Source organism: Sebastes umbrosus, chromosome 19 (assembly GCF_015220745.1).
Source record: "Sebastes umbrosus isolate fSebUmb1 chromosome 19, fSebUmb1.pri, whole genome shotgun sequence".
In the NCBI taxonomy this organism is placed as follows: domain Eukaryota; kingdom Metazoa; phylum Chordata; class Actinopteri; order Perciformes; family Sebastidae; genus Sebastes; species Sebastes umbrosus.
In genome coordinates this window covers 8765901-8784959 of record NC_051287.1, presented here as the reverse complement: position 1 = coordinate 8784959, position 19059 = coordinate 8765901, and the positions used below count along the sequence as shown (strand labels likewise).

Below are 19059 nucleotides of genomic sequence, written 5' to 3'. Positions count from 1 at the left end.
ATGTAGCCAGCTTTGGAGCGTTATTTAGCCTCCTTCGCGACGAGCTAGTATGACATGGTTGGTACCAATGGATTCCTTAGGTTTAGTTCTAGTTTCATACGATACTAGTATTTTCCAAAGAGGTTAAATGACCCATTATTTCACAAAAAAGCAAAGAATAGTGAAAAGTCTCAAGAATGAATACAGGTGTTTGTGCAGTTTTTTTTCCTACCTCAGTAATCATCTCCCTTCATCTTGTGATCCGACCCCTCGGTTGGAAACCACTGGACTAGTAGTAGTTAAAACTAGCTCCACCATGGGCACCTACAACAGTAAAACACTGCTTACACATGATGCATCAGAATTAACAATTTAATAACGCAACATATGTCAGATATTTTTCCGTAGAATGAGATAATGGGGAAGTTGTAAAAACTCATGAGGTCACAAGGCAGGCAGGGGTCAAAACCGGGAAGGCAGCCTGAACAGCCAAATTGCTTTGGGCCTTATTTATTTACTTTTTTGTTTCATTTATTTATGTATTTATTTGTATTAATTTTAAAATTGATTTATTTTTGCATTTATATAACATTATAAAAAACATTAGGGAATTAATATAAAGATAAATAAAAAAAAGAAGCAAATTAAAACAGAAATATCAATTTATGTCACATTTTATCAATTAATTAAAGGCTATATTTATTTTTAATATTATTTTTGCTACATTAAATGACATTTATTTATTTATTAATCGAGTCATTTATTTATAGTACTTTGAGAACAAACATGTCAGTGTTTCCCTTTGACCTCTAGGGGGTGATGTTGCAGCTCTGGCACACCTGCCAAACCTCATCATCGGACTTCATCTTCTCCCATATACAGTAACACTGATTTAAGGTAATAATCTGTACTCATCTATGTACTATCTTCCTGTACTCACATAACGCTATTTTTTATTTTTCTTCCCTCACTTTGTTTCCTTTGTTGTTCTAGTTCCTTCATCATTTTGTTGCACCTGCTTTTCTATCGTTATTTCCTCCTGAGAACAATTCTCTACTTCTAAACCTCGTTCCTCGTTCCCCTCCCCAGCTCTTTGTTGTCTTTCCTCTAAGTGGGACAGAGTTCAGGTTGCTGGAGGTTTGTTTTGGGAACACCGGAGGGGACAGGCTGCCTGCAAGTCGGACGTCAAGACGGTGATTGAGAACATCACATATCAGCTCAGTCCTCCAAGCTTCAACACATGACCTTTGTCACATTTGGCTGCGTGACAGCTGTGAGGGTGCAGAGCTGCTGGGAAGATTTCCTGTACCTCCCTACGTATACTTCACTGGGCATAGAACTGTTAGGGTTTGGCATTCAGTTGTCGCATCATTGAATGATGTATGTTCAAGTGTTAATTTTTCTGATAAGTTTGGTTTTAATTAGTTATTTGATGCTATAAAAGGGGGTGAAATGTCATGATTGGCAGCTGTGAGTCCCTCTTTCTGACAAGCTGCGGCCGTGCTCGGCTCGCGATTGGTTTGAGCGGGTTAACTCGATACCGCGGCTCTACCACCCGATCACTTCTGTGCAGACTCTGTCTCCAAATGACGTCATAATCTCAAGACGGCAGCTCCTGTATCTGGGATATTTTGTCTTTAAATGAATTCCACCAAAAAGAATAACTGAGTTATAACTCGATGAGATGATGTATTTTTAGACGGTGAGACTCTCAGCTGTGTGTGTTGACAGTCTGAAGGTTTCTCTGACTTCAGTGTGCGTCTGTTTATTTGGGTGTGTGTGAGCAGTAAGTATTGTTACAAGGTGTTTCACCACCATCATCAACCACAACATTGTGGAAGTCGGAGCCACAACAAGATGACTCAAGAACATGAAAGTTTTATTTTTTAACCAGAGGCCTGTTTTGTGGAGGACAACACACATTGACAATCGCTTTCAACACAACCTATAATACAGTTTTCTGTTGTAAGTGACAGTTTGTGTTGGAGAATAACCCAAATGTGTATTTATCTAAATTACACGCACATTTGTTGATTGCGACACATCCTTTTGTGGGTTTCAGACCAGCTTCACGTTTTCATGGCAGCTTGCGAGTGGATTGCTTCAGAGCGGCTGTGTTGATGCAGCTGTGCTCATCAGACACAGTCGGAGTCTGAATCTGCCCTCAGTGCTGCTGGGAAGCTCTCAGACACCTAGAACAAACACACAGAGACAGGTCGCAAATAATTAAATGCATTATTGTTTAAGCAAAGAAAACTGTAAAACTAATGAACAACATGGCCATAAAATACGACAGCCAGGATCCTCACAAAAACACAATTCAAGCACCAAATTGAAATCTGTCCACTGGCTGCCAGTGAGCTATAGTTTGACTTTAAGCTGCTTCTCATCCTTTTTTTACGGCCTCGCTCCACAATACATCAGTGAACTCCTCACAGCTTATGCTCCTATAACAGATCACTGTGTTCTGCTGACTGTAACCGTTCCTCGGTCCAGGACTAAAGCCTGCGGTGATGCTACATTTAGTTCATACGCCTCCGGACTCAGGAACAATCTCCCTGCAGTGATGAGAATGTGCACCTCACTTACAACTCATCACGTCAAACTTGCTTTTACCGATCACCTACACTATATGCTGTTATTTATTTATTAAATAAATCTCTCTTTTTGAAAATCTTTTTCTGTTTTGTCTTCATTAGTGTCGTCTTTTTAGGTATATTTTCCATCTTATGGGAAGCACATTGTATTGCATTGTTTCAGATACAATGTGCAATATAAATTACATCATTATAATATTATAACATGACTCACTACCACCACTAAAATGATTACTTTAAATCATTTTAATAATGGATTCCTCTTTAATGCAAGTGATCATTTTAACAATATTACAAATACTACAACTACTCCTAATTGTGAACATGTTTTACTTAAAGGTGCTAAATTAGATATCCAGAGCATTAATATAGCATTAAACAACTATTCGCTATGTAAATATATAGAGGAGTAATGTCTACCTGAGCAGAGAATGAAGTTGCTCTCCCTCTGTGTGTGTTGTAATCAGCGGCCTGTACTACGAAGTGAGTTCAACATACCCAGGGTATCTTTTCGCTATCTGGCTTAACTAACCCTAACAACCGCGATCCCGCTAAGCGGTCCTGTTCAGCATAAGTTATATAATAATAATAATAATAATAAAAATAATAATAATGTGAGACTGTGCATGACCTTGGTTTCCTTCTGGGAGGTCATGCTTCAGTTTAAAACAGCATTTTACATTAATAGATTTCCTTATGGATTGAACACTACAGTTACAGTTATAAAGTCAGAGAATAAGACGTAAGCATCAAACTCCAACGTACTTGTTTCTCCAGGTGGTCAATGTGCCGCAGGCGTCTGTCAATCAGTCTGTCTCGGGCTGAAACCTCTGAGGTCAGACTGGCGAGCCGTCGGGCCTGTTTATCGATGATGACCTACAACACAACAAAGATATCAAACGGTGAGAACAGTCAAACCTGTTACGTCCACCTACAAACGTGTCTACTACAACACCGAGACGACGGAAAAAAATGGTCTTCATATGCCCTTGTGTTGGAGTCACCAAGACAAAGAACTGTTTATCAGTTAAGGTCTTGGTCTTTGCTCACCTTCATGGAGCTGATGTCGGGCTGAGTCTGACCCCCTGACCTCGGCTCAGTCAGGCTCTTCACTTTCTGGAGGATCCGGTTCGTCCGGTGCTGCATGGCTCCCTGCTCCGTCTCCAGATCCTCCAGCACCTTCTGCAGATCTCTGGCCGCCCTCCACAGCCTGTCCCCCCTGGCACTCATTATCTGCAGCTCCTGCCTCACCTCAACAACACAACGTCAGATCTCATTATTCGTTACCAACTACTAGAGCTTGATAATCAATTAATCGCGTCATTTATAATCAAACAAAAATACCAAACATTCTTTTCTTTTCAGCTTCTGTCTTATAATATGTGGTTAAAAAGCTGAATATCTTTAGGTTTTCAGAGTGCTGCTCAGATAAAACAATCTATTTGATGACATCAACTTGGGCTTCAGGAAATTATGATGGGTATTTTCACTTTTATTTTGAAATTTTAGACTAAATAAATGATCAATTATTAAAGGAAATAATTGGCAGATTTGATAGTGAAAATGGTATGGTTAGTGTGAGCAAAATGCCGTGGGCCTGTGGGTCAGAGATACGTTTTGAGTTTTTTTGCTGTCAGAGTTGCTTTGTAAGATTCTTCCTCACCTGCTTGTGAGTCCGTCCTGCCTGTAAACTCTGCTTACGAAGGCCCTCCAGATTCTTTGTGGTTCCGTCCAGCTCTGCTGCCACCTGATCTCCCCGCTGCTCCAGCTGCTCGGCGTTCTCTGCCACCCCCTGCAGCAGGTGAGCCAGTCCCAGCGAGAGCATCCTCAGCTGGGCCACGGGGACCTCACCAGCCTCCTGTGATGCAGAGGGACCACCTGGAGGAGAGGCACGGTGGGCCCGACAGAGTCCCACCAACAAAACGGACAACTGCAGCGCACGGCTCACCCTCATGCTCCAGGATTTCATCAAGTGGACAATTCTGCAGGTCTAAAGATCTAGATCCTATATGTTGAGAGCCCAGAACCAGATCTGATCAACATAACAGATCTGTGGCTTCACACAGTGACTTCTTAAAAGCTCAGGGGAAGAATCCACATCTGCCGGGCCTCTAGAGTCCTGATGTGTCTCAGATGTTCTCCGAGGAGGTCTGGAGCACAAGAATGGTGCAGGATAGAGGGATGAGGAGAGGGAGGAGAAACAGACGGAGAAGAGGGGGGAGTTCCCACACTGACGCATGGACTATGAAATAGGAAAATCTAACCAGCGCTCTGAATATTCTATTTAAAATCATAACCAGAATTGGTCCCACATCACACATGCACACAAAACATTATTGAAGGATTCCTGTATGAAGCATTAACAAAACTCTCTGTTGCTAATAAATGCTAATAAAGTGCATAATATGAAGCTGCAGGTTTACTGCAGTCAACACTTTGCTGAACTTTGGACCATTCCCTCCTCAGGGAGATGAACCTGTGTTGGATTTATACATGAAAGTAAAGCAAGAGAGACATCTGCTGGCTGTTTGGGGAGCTGCAATCAGCTTCTTTCTTGTTCTGGGAGGGCTATTGAGACAGGACATCTTCTTAAATTCAGTCCTTCCTCCAAGGATAATTGTAAATTTTCCTGATAGTATGTTGGTACTATCTCTAAATATATTGGAGCATGTTTAATGGCTGGATGTATTACTTTAATTCTTTGACATCAGACAAGACCCAAGTTGGACTTTTGATCTCAGGAACACTAAAACATAACTGACAAAATTAACGCCGGTACACTTCCCCAACCGTGTGTAGCATCTATTTTCTACAGTCCTGAAAAGGATACAGTACATGAATAAGAAAATATCTGCAATCTGCAGTTTGGTGCTGGGCAGGTCATGTACAGTGCTTACAGAGCTTGTTTGCCTCTGGAAACAAGTTTGATGACCATACAGTAAATCAAAATTAAATAAAAATGTCCTGCCAATAAAGCACTGTTGAAGTGAATTGGATAGAGAGAACTGGGGGACAAAATGTAACTTCCTCCTCTCAGACTCAGGCTGAATGAGGAGCTTTGTGCCAACGAGGGCCAGACCAACAAACTGTTCTTTGAATTGTTTTGGAGTCGGGGCAGGCCTAATGCACAAACGGCACTATGTCAACTCATAAAGCCTGATTTATAAAGGAGAAAAAGGCGTCAGTCTCAGCCCACTCCTTCCTGCCATTCAGGACACACACAGAAAGCTGCAGGGAGGCAGCGTCACAGTGAGGCTGCGGACCACAATATACAGTAAGTCCACACGCTTTTATCATTTCACTCATTTCTGATAAGGATTAAAGGAGTAAAGGATTTTAGGTAAAAGAAATGCATTAGCAAATATTTAAAGTCACTGTTGACAGACGAAAACCTTGCATCGCCAAATTTATCAAAGACAAAGAAAAACAACATTGTTTTCTATGTAGCCACCTGTATATACTAGGGCTGTCATTAAGTTCAAATATTTAATCCTGATTAATCGCCATAGTTATCACAAATTAATCACACATTTTTATCTGTAAAAAATGTACCTTAAAGGAAGATTTCTTAAGTATTTAATACTTAATTAATAGTTAATTAATAGTTAATAGAGGAGAAGTGAGAAAGGGGTAGGGTAATATAAGTTTTTCTTCTACCTACTCCTTTTCGGACACTATAACTCTTGTTTTGTTTGTTATTATTTTGTATCTGTTTTTATTTATTATATGTTCGAAATAAAGTCTTTCATTCATTCATTCATACTCTTATCAACATGGCAGTGGGCAATTAGGTTTACTTCATGCAAATATATGAATATATTTATTATTGGAAATCTATTAAAAACACAAAACAATGACAAATATTGCCCAGAAACCCTCACAGGTACTGCATTTAGCATAACAAATATGCTCAAATCATAACTTGGCAAACTGCAGCCCAACAGGCAACAACAGCTGTCAGTGTGTCAGTGTGCTGACTTGACTATGACTTGCTCCAAACTGCATGTGATTATCATAAAGTGAGCATGTCTGTAAAGGGGAGACTCGTGGGTACCCATAGAACCCATTTTCATTCACATATCTTGAGGTCAGAGGTCAAGGGACACCTTTAAAAATGACCATGCCAGTTTTTCCTTGCCAAAATTTAGTGTAAGTTTGGAGCGTTATTTAACCTCCTTCCCCATTGAAGAAATTAGTGCCATTAAAACTAATTTGCGTTAACGTGTTATTATCGCGTTAACTTTGACAGCCGTAATAAAAATCAAATCAAATGTGCTCATTCAGTCAAGCGAGTGATACCCTGACATGTCTTCATGGGCTGCTGCATGCCACCAATGCCTCTCTTTGACAACCTGTTAATGTTCGCCACGTAAAGTATGAGAGGCAGCAAGGTAAATAGGAGCCGTGGGGAAGAGTAATCCCCTTTGTGAGTTCGAGAGCCGAGCAGAGCTCACAGATTAAAAAAAACAGCATCTAATGCCTACTGTGAGAAGGTCTTTACTCTCATGATGCAGCTTTGGACCAACAACTGCAACCTAATATTGGAGGAACTTGCCACAGCCGAACTGCAAGTGATTCTGAACTTTAAGTAATAGTACGTCAAATGTTGTGTTTTCAGCTTGTTCTGCTGCCCCCAAGTGACCAAAAAGTCAAATGATGCAACTTTAAATTAGTAAGCTTTTAAATAGAAAAGTCTTGTTGAATAGCAGGAATGATAGGACAAATGATTATAAACAACCCAGATTTGATTTGCACTTTAACCCCCAGATTTCACGAAAAACACCTGATGAAACTGCTTTGTTTCTGGCAGTGATGTTTCAGAGGCATTATGCACAATATGTGGATTAACTTAGTGAGTCAAGGGGCTTCGTTTGTGATTTTATAGAGGAAGTATAGACACATCAATGCTGCTGCAGTTCGGCTAAAGACTTGAGCACATGAATATCTCGTGTGTTCATGCATAAATGCATGTGTATGTCCTGGAGACTAAATATGTTCTAAATATATCCAATTGTGTGTGTCTTAGCTGTGTGTTGAACACGAGAACAGTGAGATGGAGGCACAGAGCAGTGAGGCTGGCACGCAGGCATGTATGTGCTGATCACATGACTTCATGGTGCCCGCAGGGGCTGCACTCAGGTTGGAGCAGTCAGTGTTGGTGGAGAGGACTGAAGCCCTGTTTCCCAACAGTACTAGTTTTTTTGAGTGCTTAATCATTATTACTGTATTAGTTAGGGCTGTCAATCGATTAAAATATTTCATTGCGATTAATCGCATGATTGTTCATAGTTAATCGCGATTAAACGCAACATGGGAGTGGGGAAATATGCTTGCTTTATGCAAATATATGTATATATTATTTATTTTTTTCAATTATGCGTCTACATAAAAATGTTATCAATAACACCTTTAAAATTGTGACACACCTGTGATCTGATAGAAGCCCTCATTTATTGTTAAAGTGTGCAGGTGTTCTGGGAATGCCGCAAAACGCATCCAGAAGTTAGATAAGAGCTTTCACTGTTTTTTCAAAACTGTCTGGCATAGCTGTGTTTTTACTGAGACCTTCAGCACATGCAAGTATGTGCCAAAAATCCTGTTGGTTTGGCTTCGCTCCGGTGACTGTAGTGCCAGAGAAGATTGCACAGATAAGCCAGTCAAAACAGGGTTTGGCAACAGTCAAAAGTGGCAGCTGTAACTAAAATGGCAAAACAGGCAGGCAAGATTTGCATATTGAGAGCAGGTATGCAGGTGGGTGGGGAGGTCAGGTGATGATCAACTGGTTTCCAACTTTAAACCTCAAAATTAAAGACATTTTAAAAGCATCAATTAAACAATTCCACACACGTTAAGGAGAGACATGTGGTAAACGTGGTTACTATACATGCTGCTTCATATAATCATTTATTATCACTCTAGGGATGCAACTTTTACCCATAAATGTATCATTATTGGTTGCATGTGCCGTGGCAATCCAGGAATTTAAACCTGTTCTTCCACCAAGTTGCTCTAATGCTTCTAAAACAACCCCTCAGTCACCGGGCTTCCACCTTTCATAAAGACGCCCACCAAGTCAAGCATGATTTTGACTCGGACTCTCGGGGGTTCGGAGGTCAGAGGTAACGGTGACTGAACAGCTGGTGGGGGGTGTGGGGGTCACATGCCAAAGTCACGCTTGGTATGTCCTGCCTCTGTGGATCAAACATGTAAAAACCAAAACCCCGACAAGCAGGATCGAGCGTGTTATTGTAGTGTGATTCCCATTAAGTAAGCTCCGGCAGTCACACGCACCGCTAACCGCTCGGCATACAGCGGGATCGTGTTATAGTTTAGCATGAGCCTGAGCACGTTGGGCTCACTTTTAGCTTGAGCACGCTCAAACTCTGAACACCATGTCTCGCAGGGATTGAGTAAGAGCTCAGGATTTATTAATAAAATCATTTATGTGACATGAGAAAGTGGGATGAGTGACAGGTTGAAGAGGCAGCTGTGGAGTGCAGCTATAAACCATAAATCATTGCTGATTAGTTGAGATAATTTATTCACTGCTGACGTTTCAATAATCTTTACCTCCATACTGCATCTTCGCATAAACAACAATCTGATTGTTAGCCTGCTGAGCTGATTATGTGAAATATCTGACATTTAGCTTCTGGCTTAAACTGATAAGATCATTACAAGAAAGAGTTCACTATCAGCGCTGCAGGATCATGTCCTCACATGCAACCTGCACGACACCGGCAAACACCATGCATGCATGTGGTCCTGCATATTAGTCTCTGGATGTGTTTATGAGCCTTTTTAAAAGTTAGGTGTATGCATGCATCACCATAATGTATGCAGTATAAATATAAGACCTGGGACAAACTGCAAATTAACATAATTAATTTACAGTTTGTTTAAAGGTGCACATGGTGTTAGAGTGTGGTGCACAGTTTAGATGTCAGGTAAGTTGTCTAAAATGCTATCTCATTTCCAGGTTTTAGGACTCATTCCTGTAGCACTCTATTGTGAGTAAGTTAGCATGCCAATGTTATCATTTAGCTCAAAGCACTGCTGTACCTAAGTGTCACAGAGCCGAACCTTTTGTATCCCAGATTGTAAAATACCTAGACAATTAGTAGACTTCTATTGTTAATTGATTGCTTTCATCTTGGTAGGTATACTGAGCTGAACTGGGAACAACCAGCATTAGCCATCACGGCTGACTGTGGCCAACCCGTTCTCCCTCCAATATCTATTTTACCATGACAAACATACTTATTTTAACCCAAACCACAATCTTTTCCTAAACCTAACCAAGTAATTTTGTTGCCAAAACCTAACCAAGTAAACCTAAAAACTACGTAAACCTACATTGGAAGTTTATTTTGAAAAGACACTGTATGCATGTACAGTATATGTTCAGTGGAAACTGTGCGCTTCCTATGAACATGGAAGTATGTTTTGAAAAGATACTGTAGATATAACGAGCGGAAATTGACACGGCATCCTGGACACATCCACAACTGACTCTAGAGGGGTACCTAGGGCGTCATAGTTTGAAGCAAAGTGCCACTGACCCAACGTTTGTATTTGAAAAGTTGGCAGTGAGAAAGTGTTGGACTGCCGGAGTCAACTGTCCCCCAATTCACAGCCTGAAATGTCAGCTATAATCTCAATATGATAAAACAAAATAGATTCATAACGGCGGGAAATCTGAATAATAGTAGTGGTTGTTGGTGAAAAAACAATTGAAACTGAAATATGCATTACCAATTTGAAAATAACCCTTACCCTCAGAGAACAGCCTGGAGTAACCTCCTGCCGGGGACATGTGTCTTGTGCTTCTCATTAGGTGGTATAGGTGGTGCTCCCTTGCACCGAGTTCCCCGTCAGCACCAATGAAAGGCTGTGATGGGAGCCAGGGCCTCGCTGACAGCTCACACGGCCTCTCTTCTCACTGCAGGAGGAGGATGGATTTGACTTGATGATGAAACTGTGGAAGTATTGCTGGTATGTGGCAGCAGTATCATTTGGCATAACAATGCACTTTGTTCTGTTTGTCATTAACTGTAACCCAAACCCTCACCCATCATAAATTCAGTGCTCCGTTTAGGACAATTCTTCCCAAAGAAAAGCTTAGGGAAGCGGCTGTGTGCTGGACTTTATCTGAGTCTACTACGTCAGGCTTACGGAGGGGCCAGAGAATTCGACTGTACTGAACTTTTAAATCCAAGTAGACACATACAAGCTAGTGGTTTTCACACAAAATATGTGTATTGTTGGAAAAATCACCCGTATTAACATCAACAAGAATCTAATGTACGCTGTTGGACGTTGTAGCTGACATGCACCTCTTCATTAATGTAACTACAGAAATATATATATCATATAATTATGATTGACTGTCTGTGTTTTCTTCTACAAGTTTCCAACATCGGTAGATTGTTGAGAGTGAAGACAACATTAAAAAAAGTAATTGGGGTACAGTAGAAGTTACCTGGATGTACTGATGATTAGTACTCATCTCTTTAGCACAATTGTCTCAGTCCACAGTCCAAAAGTCCAAATATATTGATAAAAAATAGATGTAATCATTTCCAAACTTCACAACATATTTTTATCTAACAAAATATTCTGCTTCAATCCATATATGTTGGCGTTTAGCCTTTCAAAAACAACATTTTCATTGCGGCCAAAACACTGTTCTCCCACTTGCTGCACAAAAAGCCACACAGACATTCGAGCTTCATTTGAGAACCTCAATAACGGAGCTGTGTATTCCAATATTAATGCAGCTCATTCAGACAGTGACAAGCTGTCGTTTCAGCACCACGGACAGTTCTATTCGTCGCCGCACACGACATGTTGAAATAGCCGTTTCTCCGCAAATATGTAGCGCTCTAATAGTGCTAAATATCAGAGCCATATCATATATGATCACCAAGCAAGCAAAAATGGCGTACAACACAAATAACACAATCAGTATTCCAGTCAACCTGCTGGTTAAAAAAACATAATTAAAACAAGCATATTTGCCAAATCTCCCTTTAAGGTACATTTTGAACAGATGAAACTATGGACAATCATGCGATTAAATATCTTAATGATTGACAGCCCTAATGAAAATATATATTGAATCATAAAAAAATATAATTCTCTGATTCTGACAATCTCTAGGCCAGCAGAGAAGGCCTTGCTGACCCTGACGACCCACCTTTGCTCAAAACATAGATTTTCAAAATAACTATTCCTTCAACATTTTAACCATTTATCTGACTATCCAAAAAATCCAGGTCTAAATCTCCCGCCCTCCTGTATTTAAATAGTAAAAAAAGCAACAAAGAGACAACAGATGGAAGCAGAAATGGTTTTCTCATTTAGTCCAATCAATGACTGTTTCCGCTTGTGTCCCGGAGTGCACACACACCTGCCATGAGACTTGCCCACCCAGCAGAGCGAGGGGGTGATTATCATTAGTTACTATCAGAGGAGCACGCTGTCATTTCTTTTTTTCAGAGCCAGACTTCCTCGGGCCTCTCTAGAGTTCCTGATATAGGCGTAGTAGTTAATGAGGGAAATACCCAAAGTTAAACCGAGCATGGGAGCCTGAGAGGGGAGAGAGGGGGTGGGAGGACCGGAGGGAGTGGAACGTGAGAGAAAAAGTAGCAGGAGAAAGGAGAGAGAGAGAGAGAGATGACGAGAGGAGGGCAGAGTTGTGAGTCTTCCTGGAGACGGAGGGGTGTCTTTGCTGTTGCTGTGTGTGTCTCTGGCATGATGATTTGGGACAGAAAATAAAAATCACATTGCCAGGGATTACTACACTGCCATGGTGTCGGCTACTGCTGCTTCTGGAACCGGAGGACGCCTGCTTTTTTTTTGATACAAGGAGAATGTCACACTTTCTTCTGCCTGCTCTGTTTTTTTTTTTTCACACATTTTACTAAGAGAGGAGTTCTTCAAGCTGCCAGTCTGTGGATCACTCTGAAAGAACAACACTTTTGAGGCAAGATCAGTGGATTAGTGTGTCGTGTGTATCTGCTGTTTCTGATCAGGTGCAGAGCTTAGTCGACTGCTGAACAGGGAGTCTTAGCAATTTGTTCACAGTGGCTAAGTTTTTCACTTGTGCAGAGATAATAGGGATGTATGACAACAACAAAAGGTTTGGGAATCCCGGCGATAGAGTTTATCTTCAAGCACCAAAACAAGGCAAATGGATCTGTGCAACACATTTGTGTTCTCACAATGATAAACTTTGGATAAACTTTGGGATTTTCATCAAAAATGACTATGGAGGATGGAACCTGCCAAAATCGAAAATCAAAATAAATAAATAAAATTGTGCATTAAATGAAATAAGATTGATATTTATACATGTAGGCATTACTTAATTGATAAAATGTGACATAAATCATATTTCTGTTTTAATTGGCTTCTTTATTTATCTTTGTATTAATTTCCCTATCCATTAACTCTTCTATTTAATTTCCCCTTTTATTTTTTTATTTATGTATTTTCATTGACTTTTAAATTTATGCATTTATTTTTCATTTATTTCAAATTTATTTATTAATTATTAAATTGTATTTATTTATTTCTGCATGCTTGCCCCCCACTATCCTCTGTCTGCCTCTATCGGCCACATGAAACGTTCATTTTCTTGTAGGAGAGAATTTGCACCTGCAGATTTATCAGATGTTTATCAGAGGTTTTGTAACTTCTCTCCCTTTGTTGTGCAGAATGACTGACATTTTGCAATGCTGCCAGTTGAACTCTTCCCTGAGAAATTGAATTAAGTAAGGATTAGAAGACTATATTTAATTGTGTATACTTTTCCTTAGGACTGATGTTAACAGATAAGATAATATCGTAATATAAAATAAACGTCATTAGAAATATAAAGACTGTTTGATGTTGAGTTGCCTGCGAGTAATTACAATAAAAGACATGTTTTGCATGATAATGAAATTCTTGCCATGGCTTGTTTAACGTGCAGGATTTGACACTTCTCTCATCGGCTTTGAATGGCTTTGAAGGAGGGCCACATGTGGAGGCTCCTGACCGCGACATTACTCCGAGGAAACATCTGGACTCCCTCTTGTGCCTTCTGAGCTGACAGCAGTTCGATCAAACACACTGGCTCAGTTCAGCAGGAACAGGAGTCTAGTCAACACACAGCATTGTGTCATGTATACCAAGCGAATGATCTGTGGTGACACCTCGGGGAGGAAAAGTACCGTGAACATGTGGCGGGACGCTGGAAGTCCGTCAGAGTTGGGGGTGCTGAGAGGAAGTCAGCCTATAAAATTACGTCATAAATGCTGGGCGACATTCATGTTTTTTTTAATGCCTCGGATCATTTATATCTAATAGTTATTAACAACATTTTACAGTAATTCTCAGGTTTCCCCCCTGGGCTTTTAGAAGGATTCACGAGCAGTGATTGACAGCTGCTGTACAGATTGCTCTGCTCTGATTGTTTTTTTTCGTTCGGGCGCTGGTAGAATCTTATAAATGCCATTAGGAGCACAAGGAGGAGGCAGAAGAACATGATTTTTTTCACAGATTATCTTTCTCACGCACTACTGTCAGGATATAGTGACAGTTTTATGAAAATAACTTTTAATCATATTTGCTCAAAGTTACCGACTGCAGCTTTAATGGCAATGGAGCCCAGTTTGGTGGCTGGTACTGCTGCCAAGCTGCCTCTGAGGAGCCCATTAGAGTGCAGACTATATTGACAATGACGACTTCCTGCATTAAAAGTCTGTATTATCTGTTATTTGTTAGTTCTTTGTAAGTGTGCAGTCCAAACATTTAATTGTGGTGAGAATTTTAAATGTCATTTACTGTACTTACATTGAGGGAAGGGCGAGATGTGTAGGTCCTTGAGAGGTAACTTTAAAGCTACCGGTATCATAGGAAACTGAAAAACCTAAAGAATCCATTGGACCCAACCATGTCTTGCCATCCTGTCGGGAAGGAGGCTAAATAACGCTCCAAATATACACTAAAAAAAAAATGGCATGGCCATTTTCAGATGGATCTCTTGACCCCTGACCTCAAGATATCTGAATGAAAATGGGTTCAATGGGTACTCACGAGTCTCCGCTTTACAGACACATAAGTCTCGGATGCAGTGACACAAAGTTGAGTGGTTTTTGAAACGAAAAAAATGTTGTTGAAGCCTAGTTTGTAATTTATTTGGGAAAGTGGTCCTCAGAAATGTTTTTAACAATCAGAAGTGGGCCTCAGGAAACAGAAGGTTGAGAACCCCTGTTATAGACTATTCCTATGCAATATAACAATATAACAGACAAACCCAAACAGATTATTACACCCTCACTTACCAGGCGTTTAGATAATTGAGCATGTAAGGTTATAAAGTCCACTGGAGGACAATTTGGAGAGGACGGTGGACTCTTGGACCCATGAGTCAAAGTACATATTTAAGGAGCCAAGCAGGATTTAAATCCAAAAAAGTATTCAATTACTGCTTTTTAAATCATCAGAGCTCGACTGGTTATTATTTTTTTAAACGAATGAGGAGAAAATATAAATAAAAAAATATAATAACACAATAATGATGCTGTAGCGCGTCATTTCCTCTAGGGGGCGGAAGTCTTTCTACTCTGCCCTAAATTATCACACGAAGAAGAAGAAACCCGGAACAACAACAACACAACCGTTTGACAACTTGCTCAGTGCAGAAAACTAAACCATCAAGTTACTCAGCAACATGTTGAGACTGGAGACTTTTGAGAGTCAGATATCTGCTCTGATGGAGTCGGTGGTGGAGGCGGCGGTGACGGAGCTCAGCAGACTTCTGGAGGAGTCGTTAATAAGCTCTGTTAATAATATAAACATTATCTCTGCTGCTCCTGTAACGTTACCTGCTGCTGTGAAGAGCGAAGAGGAGGAGAGCCAAGTGACTCCACCGAAGGAGATACACCAGCTTTATGAAGCTATAACGGTAACACAGGCACACACACACTGGTATCAAACGTTACAGGTGCATTCAACTAAGCTAAGCATTAGAAAAAGCGTGTTTTCCCATGTTTTTGGTATGTAACGGCACTAAAAACTACATTTCCCATCAGCCACCGCGAATCACAAAAGTTAATTGATTCAGTGTGCTGAACACAATCAAGTTATGTGTTATAAAAACAAACTTTTTCAAACCCCAGTCCTAAAAATTTAGTTTTTTTTGTACTTCTGTCATGTATGTGCCTCTGAAAATCTCTCATTAGCTTCAAACAAAGGTGTGCTGCATCCAGGGTCTGAAATGAAGGTTTTTCCTCACCTGCCACTGTGGCAGGTCACTCAATTTTTTTGTCTGCCATTTTTGCAGATGCTTTATATTTGTTAACACAGTAAATATGGAATATATCATGTAACCTTAAAGCTAGAGCTGGTAATCTTCTTCGAAAACATTGTTTTTGTTATATTTGAATATGTAAAATTGTCATTACACCCCGACAGCAATCGATAAATCAAATGCTCTGACAAAAAAAGAATAAAATCCATCATCTGTAGCTGTCGCAGGATTGTAAGCCCGTCCAATCATTTTATTCGGCTTGAATATTCTTAATATAATATTTCTTATTATAAGGCAAACCTATCTGCCAAGGTGGCAGGTGACTTGAAATTTTCACCTGCCACAGCCAACATTTACCCTGTTATTTGGCAGGTGCTAATTTCATTCCCTGGTTGCAGCTATTTTTGGTGTAGCTGAAAGCAACTACATCATCATAAACAATTAATAACTTAGGTGAATGTTATAAATAAAGTGCAATAAATCAAAGTAATATTTATTCAGCCTTTTACTCAAAACTGTCATTCTTTTGTTTTTTTTTGTTTATTTGACAGGGACAATGCATAGGCATTGTTACACTTGATTAAAGTGCAACCGATGCAAGGTATATAGGACTTCTAGCCGTAGCTAATTTGCAGACCTTGTCCCTGGTTAGGCTTTAAAAAAAATAATAATAATACAAAATAATAATAATACAAAAAAATAATAATACAAAAAAATAGAGAATAGCACATCTTACATAAAATCACATAATACAACATCGTACTTTACAATCAATTTACATATGTACTGTATGTAAGCATCATGTACTGTATAATTAACCACTCTCATTGCTCTTCATTCTTTCTTACCTGCAACTTCACAGAACCAGTTTGCATCCCTGATGGAAGCATGGACCAAAGGTGCCGTAGAGAAAATACTGATGATGTTGAAAGTGTCCATGTGTGAAGCTGAGGGTGGTCCTGCTGCAGAGCAGAGGCCTGGACTGAGTGACGAGACCAAACAGATGAGCGTGAAGCTGAAAGCAGGGCGAGTGGCCGGGCCCAAAAAGCGTGAGTCTGTTAACGTCTTGAGTGATGGATAGGCTTTTAATGTTCCCATACTGTGCATTTTTATATATATTAAACAAAGTTTTATGTTATTGTTGTTGTTAAATTACAGAATCAGCATCCAGAAGCTCTCGTCAGAAAAGAAAGAAAATCGAAGGAGGACCCGATCCGGCAAAAACAAAGAAGAATGACCACCTGTATTACCGAGGTATCGGCACCAGCTTCACTTTTAGTCAGACTTTGAATTCAATTATATTGAAAATAAGTATGTATTGTTACTGCGTGTTTTGATTTCAACTGTTTGTCCTGCTGCACTAACAGAACTGTTAATACTGCACAATATAACAGTCATTATAGTTCAGTCATTATATATTCTGTAAAATAGTTTTACTTGTAGCTGTCTACTTCCCACTTATTTCAAGTTCCCTCATGGAGCTTTTTTTGTTTCAGCTGATGGATCAACACAAGAGAGTTACCCTGGGCACCCATCTGAACCTGAAGCCATCTCAGAGCCGGCCTCCGATGTAAGCGAGGAAGATGTCGTCCAGGAGGATACAGACACTCCAACTACTGCATTCAAAGTGAAAACGAAGAAGACCACGGGTCCGTTGAAGTGTCCTACTTGTGACAAATCATTTGCTCTGAAGTGTTTGCTGGACAGACACTGCCTGACTCACTCCAAACCTCACCTTTGCTCCGAGTGTGGGAAACGTTTCGCCGGACAACGGGGGCTCATCGCTCATTCAAGACGTCACACCGGAGAGAAGCCTTACAAATGCTCCGAGTGTGGAACAGAGTTCGCTTACAAGTATACCTTTGGCAGGCACATGCGTCGGCACGGCCTGAAGAAACCGAGCACCCGCACGTGCGCGCTGTGCGAGAATCAGTTCGCCGGGGTGTTGGCGCTTCAGCGGCACAGGTGTTGCGCCCTGAAAAAGACGTTTGTCTGCTCGCTTTGCCCGGAGACCTTCGAGTGCAGACAGAGTTTGGCCGATCACGAGAATCTACACTCAGGAGACAGAGATTTTGTCTGCGAAATATGCGGCGAGAGTTTCCTCTCGTCCTCGTCCTTGGCCACTCACCGGGTGACCCACGCGCAAAAGGAAAACTGCTGCGACGTGCTCGGCCTCGGATGCAGCGACTTGAGCGTCCTCAAAAGTCACCTGAGCAAACACACCGGAGAAAAACTTTTCCCCTGTGAGGTTTGCGGTAAAGGCTGCAGTCACCAGAGCGCTCTGAAGCACCACATGCTGACCCACACGGGAGAGAAGCCGTACGTCTGCGAGACCTGCGGCAAGCGCTGCGGCCACGCCAGCGCGCTCCAGAACCACATGAGGATCCACACTGGGAAGAAGCCGGGACAGCCGGTCTGCGACGTGTGCGGCAAGAAATTCCGCCGCACGGTCAACCTCAAGTATCACATGAGTGTCCACACGGGGGAGAAGCCTTACGCCTGCGAACAGTGCGACAAAAAGTTCAGCAACCCCAGCAATCTCAAGCTACACATGGCGATTCACTCGGGGGAGAAAATGTACGGCTGCAACATCTGCGGCAGGAGGTTCACTCAGTCCAGCAGCCTCAAGCTGCACAGACGGGTCCACACTGGAGAGCAGCCATATTGCTGCGCAGTCTGCGGGAAAGGATTCATACACAGCAGCGACTTCAAGAAACATCAGAGGGTTCACCTGCCAGATGAGCCCGGAGATGGACAGTCTGAGAATACTGCTGTGAAAGTCTAGAACATTTCATCACTATATGATCACATCATGTACTTATACGCTGACATACTGTACACTGGAGATCAGGCTGTGCAATGTGACAATAAACACTGTGAGATACAGTCAGTAGTCGGAGATTTTTCAATCCTTTTACAGAGTTGTTGATACCCTGGCTGTGTTAGACCCCTGCAGACTTCACTGCATACAATTCACTAGATTGACTAAAAACTAGGGCTGTCAAAGTTAACACAATAACGTGTTAATGCACCAATTTCTTTAACGCATTAACGCAACTTGGGATTTTGATGTTATAGTGGGTTCAGTTTTAAAGCCAGAGTGAAGATGCTGGCATCATATTCCAATACAAAACATAAGGAATCCATTGGTACCAACCATGTCATACCAGCTTGTTGCAAAGA

General features: G+C 41.1%; 2 protein-coding genes across 3 annotated transcripts; one reads left to right on the top strand and one right to left on the bottom strand.

Annotated features, from left to right (window-relative positions):
• Positions 1 to 1837: 1837 nt before the first annotated feature.
• LOC119478698 (angiopoietin-related protein 3-like) lies at positions 1838 to 15605 on the bottom strand. 2 transcript variants are annotated; one of them, XM_037753609.1, is made up of 6 exons: positions 15452 to 15605; positions 10353 to 10518; positions 4240 to 4726; positions 3627 to 3818; positions 3342 to 3452; positions 1838 to 2171 (listed from the first exon to the last, which is right to left on the bottom strand). In XM_037753609.1, exons 3-6 carry the CDS (start codon positions 4543 to 4545, stop codon positions 2115 to 2117), a joined length of 666 nt encoding a protein of 221 aa, XP_037609537.1. In that variant the 5' UTR covers positions 4546 to 4726; positions 10353 to 10518; positions 15452 to 15605; the 3' UTR covers positions 1838 to 2114. The 2 variants fall into 2 exon arrangements, with proteins under 2 accessions (XP_037609537.1, XP_037609535.1); XM_037753607.1 differs by having other exon boundaries at positions 3627 to 3827; positions 15452 to 15604.
• LOC119478697 (oocyte zinc finger protein XlCOF6-like) lies at positions 15067 to 18766 on the top strand. The gene is made up of 4 exons (XM_037753606.1): positions 15067 to 15531; positions 16739 to 16925; positions 17035 to 17130; positions 17373 to 18766. Exons 1-4 carry the CDS (start codon positions 15298 to 15300, stop codon positions 18659 to 18661), a joined length of 1806 nt encoding a protein of 601 aa, XP_037609534.1. The 5' UTR covers positions 15067 to 15297; the 3' UTR covers positions 18662 to 18766.
• Positions 18767 to 19059: the final 293 nt, after the last annotated feature.

Coding starts and splice junctions, on each gene's coding strand:
- LOC119478698 (XM_037753607.1), bottom strand. CDS start 4,545: ATGAAATCCTGGAGCATGAGGGTGAGCCGTGCGCTGCAGTTGTCCGTT. Junction 3,828..4,239: donor CAGGACGGACTCACAAGCAG/GTGAGGAAGAAT, acceptor TGTGTTGTTGAG/GTGAGGCAGGAGCTGCAGAT. Junction 3,453..3,626: donor CCGACATCAGCTCCATGAAG/GTGAGCAAAGAC, acceptor GTTGTGTTGTAG/GTCATCATCGATAAACAGGC.
- LOC119478697 (XM_037753606.1), top strand. CDS start 15,298: ATGTTGAGACTGGAGACTTTTGAGAGTCAGATATCTGCTCTGATGGAG. Junction 16,926..17,034: donor AGTGGCCGGGCCCAAAAAGC/GTGAGTCTGTTA, acceptor GTTAAATTACAG/AATCAGCATCCAGAAGCTCT. Junction 17,131..17,372: donor TGACCACCTGTATTACCGAG/GTATCGGCACCA, acceptor TTTTTGTTTCAG/CTGATGGATCAACACAAGAG.